The sequence below is a fragment of the Sprattus sprattus genome (genome assembly GCF_963457725.1).
Source record: "Sprattus sprattus genome assembly, contig: scaffold_124, whole genome shotgun sequence".
Taxonomy (NCBI): Eukaryota; Metazoa; Chordata; class Actinopteri; order Clupeiformes; family Clupeidae; genus Sprattus; species Sprattus sprattus.
The window spans coordinates 30,001-35,000 of record NW_027666902.1 but is presented as its reverse complement, the minus strand read 5'-3'; the positions used below and the strand labels follow the sequence as shown (position 1 = coordinate 35,000).

Genomic DNA, 5,000 nt, shown 5'->3' with positions numbered 1-5,000 from the left:
TAAGCATTCAGAATCTAGAATGTTTTATGTCGTCAATAAAAAGACTGACGCTTTTGCCTTACTTGGCAGTGCTCACAGCAATGAGAGTTCACTGAGGGTGTGTGTGTGTGTGTGTGTGTGTGTCTGAATCACAGGAGAGAGGAACAGAACAGCCTAGAGGGGCAGGGAGGGGAGCGTGTGTGTGAGTGTGGGAGTGTAAGAGTGTGTGTGAGTGAGGAAGTGTAAGAGTGTGTGTGAGTGAGGAAGTGTAAGAGTGTGTGTGAGTGTTGAAGTGGAAACAAGCAAGTGCAGGATAATGCTTTATTGATATCGGTAGATCATTCAGAGGACAATTCTGACCCTAGCTCTCTCCCACTGCCCATCCCACATAGTGTTTCTACACACACACTCAAGATGGAGTGGCTTTATAAAAGCGCTAATGTCAAATCTGCAAAGCGACACTCATCTGCTACACCCACACACACACTCCTCCTGAACCCATGTCACACAACCACACACACACACACACACACACACTCCTCCTGAACCCATGTCACACAGCCACACCAGTGAAATCTGTAAAGGCCTCTTTATGTGCGCTGTTGGGATAATTTGGTTCCCTGTTATCATACACACACACACACACACCTGGTCTGGATCCAGCCTTTCTTGTAGAATGTTCCATCCTCTACAGGTGAATGCCCACACACAGATTGATATGGAAATCTGCCTCAATTACACGTGCCTTCGCTGAGCAACCATGGTTACGGGATATCAGCTGGCAGCAGGGCAGCCACACACACACACACACACACACTCCTCCTGAACCCATGTCACACACACACACACACACACACACACACACACACACACAATCAGCTGGCAGCAGGGCTGACGCTGGCAGAGCGGGCGTGAACAGCAGGCATGTAACCAGATTGCCATTCAAGAATATGAGTCATTCAACTTCACACACACTGCTTCCAGATCAGTCCCTCACGCGAGTGCAATACTTCACACACACTGCTTCCAGATCAGTCCCTCACGCGAGTGCAATACTTCACACACACTGCTTCCAGATCAGTCCCTCACGCGAGTGCAATACTTCACACACACTGCTTCCAGATCAGTCCCTCACGCGAGTGCAATACTTCACACACACTGCTTCCAGATCAGTCCCTCACGCGAGTGCAATACTTCACACACACTGCTTCCAGATCAGTCCCTCACGCGAGTGCAATACTTGAGTGTGTGTGAGTGTGGAAGTGGACGAGTGTGTGTGTGTGTAGAAGCGGGAGAGTGTGTGTGAGTGTGGAAGTGTAAGAGTGTGTGTGAGTGTGGAAGTAGAAGAGTGTGTGTGTGTGTAGAAGCGGGAGAGTGTGTGTGAGTGTGGAAGTGTAAGAGTGTGTGTGAGTGTGGAAGTAGAAGAGTGTGTGTGAGTGTGGAAGTAGAAGAGTGTGTGAGTGTGGAAGTGTAAGAGTGTGTGTGAGTGTGGAAGTAGAAGAGTGTGTGTGAGTGTGGAAGCGGAAGAGTGTGTGTGAGTCTCTCACGCGAGTGCAATACTTCATGTGTGAGTCTACCCCTCCCCTGGTGTGTACCTGTTCGCCCTCGTTGAAGACGTGGCGTCCGTGGCTCCAGACGATGGTGGGTGTGGGGTCGCCCGTGGCCTCGCACGTCAGGGTGATCTGCTCGTCCAGCTCCGACGCCGTCTGGTTCTCCAGGAACGTGATCTTGGGCTGAACTACAGAACCACAAAACACATCGCATTACATCACAACACATCGCATTACATCACAACACAACGCATTAGATCACAACACATCGCATTAGATCACAACACATCGCATTAGATCACAACACAACACATTAGACCACAAAACACATCGCATTAGATCACAACACATCGCATTAGATCACAACACAACACATTAGACCACAAAACACATCGCATTACATCACAACACAACGCATTAGATCACAACACAACACATTAGACCACAAAACACATCGCATTACATCACAACACAACGCATTAGATCACAACACATCGCATTAGATCACAACACATCGCATTAGATCACAACACATCGCATTAGATTACAACACAACGCATTAGATCACAACACATCGCATTACATCACAACACATTAAATCACAACACATCGCATTAGATCACTCTACACAGAACACACCCTTGTCATGATAACACAGTAACACAATCACACCTTAACAACACACCTTCACATCACACAGCACACCTCACACCTTCACATCAGACAACACACTGATATATTGCATCCCATTGCAGCAGCTAGAGCAGACAGCAGGTGACCTGCTGGGATTCATCTGACTGTGAACTGCACCCGGTCCAGATCTGCTTAGGGTCATGGATATGATCGCATGACAAAGCACTTTCATTCGGTGTGAAACTGAACACTGGGTTGTTGGCGTTCGGTGTGAAACTGAAAGCTGGGTTGTTGGCATTCGGTGTGAAACTGAACACTGGGCTGTTGGCATTCGGTGTGAAACTGAACACTGGGCTGTTGGCATTCGGTGTGAAACTGAACACTGGGCTGTTGGCATTCGGTGTGAAACTGAACACTGGGCTGTTGGCATTCGGTGTGAAACTGAACACTGGGCTGTTGGCGTTCGGTGTGAAACTGAACACTGGGCTGTTGGCGTTCGGTGTGAAACTGAACACTGGGCTGTTGGCGTTCGGTGTGAAACTGAACACTGGGCTGTTGGCGTTCGGTGTGAAACTGAACACTGGGCTGTTGGCGTTCGGTGTGAAACTGAACACTGGGCTGTTGGCGTTCGGTGTGAAACTGAACACTGGGCTGTTGGCATTCGGTGTGAAACTGAACACTGGGCTGTTGGCGTTCGGTGTGAAACTGAACACTGGGCTGTTGGCATTCGGTGTGAAACTTGAACACTGGGCTGTTGGCATTCGGTGTGAAACTGAACACTGGGCTGTTGGCATTCGGTGTGAAACTGAACACTGGGCTGTTGGCGTTCTGATTGGCACACTTTAGAATCATTCTGAGAGACATTCTCTACCAGTTCCACTTCAAGGGGGTACGGAGGAGGGAGTAGAGCAGCAAGATGTGTAAGTCACACACACACAGACACACTTTCTCTCTCACACACACACACACACTCTTCCTCACACACACACTTTCTCTCTCACACACACACACACACTCTTCCTCACACAAACTCATCCTCTCTGGCACACACACACCTTGATAACAGAGCAGTGTTGGCAGCAGTGCCAAAGCTCCCTGCAACCCTGTCTGTCCACACACACACACACACACACACACACACACACACACACACACACACACACACACACACACACACACACACACACACACACACACACACTCTCTCTTCTTCACTGTCCCTGCAACCCTGTCTGTCCCTCAGTACCTGTGCTCACACTCTCAAGGGCGGTTTGTGGAAGACAGTTCAATCTCAGGCGCAGAGAATCAGGACAAGATGAGCCCTGCCAGCCTCACACACACACACACACACACACACACACACACACACACACACACACACACACACACACACACACGATGAGCCCTGCCAGCCTCAGATAACAGATTAAGGCCGTCATTCCCATGGCAGGATGAACAGAGAGATTTATAAAGCCATGGTGTAGGAGGCAGAGAAAACTCTCCCTCATTCTATCGATCCATATCTTAGGGCCCGCTGAAATCTGTTTTATTGTTTGCCAAATTCCGTGTTTTTTTTTAGTTTTATCAATTGGATTATCATCAAATCATAAATCAAATCAAGACATTGCTACTGTGTTTTTACACACACTTTGAATCTGTCTAGGTGACAGAACTATGTTGTTATAGGGTAGCGAGTGTGTGTGTGTGTGTGTGTGTGTGTGTCTAGGGTGACAGGCCTATGTTGTTATAGGGTAGAGAGTGTGTGTGTGTGTGTCTAGGTGACAGACCTATGTTGTAATAGGGTAGAGAGTGTGTGTGTGTGTGTGTGTGTGTGTGTGTGTGTGTCTAGGTGACAGACCTATGTTGTAATAGGGTAGAGAGTGTGTGTGTGTGTGTGTGTGTGTGTGTGTGTGTCTAGGTGACAGACCTATGTTGTAATAGGGTAGAGAGTGTGTGTGTGTGTGTGTGTGTGTGTGTGTGTGTGTGTGTTTAGGTGACAGACCTATGTTGTGATAGGGTAGCGAGTTTAGGCAAAAAGACCCAAATGAATTTCTCTCTCGTATTCCTCTTCTCTCCTTCCCCCTTCTGCCCCTCCCTCTTCTTCACTGTCTTCAGCTCTGAGTGGCCAGAGCACACACACACACACACACACACACACACACACACACACACACACACACACACACACACACACACACACTCTCTCTTCTTCACTGTCTTCAGCTCTGAGTGGCCAGAGCACACACACACACACACACACACACACACACACACACACACACACACACACACACACACACACTCTCTTCTTCACTGTCTTCAGCTCTGAGTGGCCAGTTGAGCGGAGACACAATCACTCACACACACACACACACACACACACACACACACACACACACACACAATCACCCCTAATCAAAGAGGCTGAACTCGCTTTCACACACCACTTTACACATCACTTCTCCTCCATTTAGTCTGAAGTTCGGTGACACATTTTTTAGTGGAGTAAGATTAAATTCCGACAGAACGACGAATAACCAAAGTGTGATATTTGACCTTCTCCACTTGTTTACACAATGGCTGCTATTAAGGTTATTTTATGTATTACCACTGCTCAAGTCACTCCAGTCACACACACACACACACACACACACACACACACACACACACACACACACACACACACACACAGAGAAACACACACACACACAGAAACACACGCACACACAGAACACACACACACACACACACACACACACACACACACACACACACACACATACACACACACACACACACACACAAACAGACAGACACACACACACACACACACACCCA

General features: G+C 48.1%; 1 protein-coding gene across 1 annotated transcript in view; it reads right to left on the bottom strand.

Moving 5' to 3' along the window:
• LOC308382576 (neural cell adhesion molecule 1-like) overlaps positions 1-5,000 on the bottom strand; it is a gene marked incomplete at its 5' end in the record, with an annotated part of 58,838 nt that overhangs the window by 39,243 nt on the left and 14,595 nt on the right. The window contains one exon of the mRNA XM_080860972.1: positions 1,575-1,717. Within this exon, the coding sequence (XP_080717098.1) occupies positions 1,575-1,717 (143 nt within the window). The remainder of the gene's footprint in view (positions 1-1,574; positions 1,718-5,000) is intronic.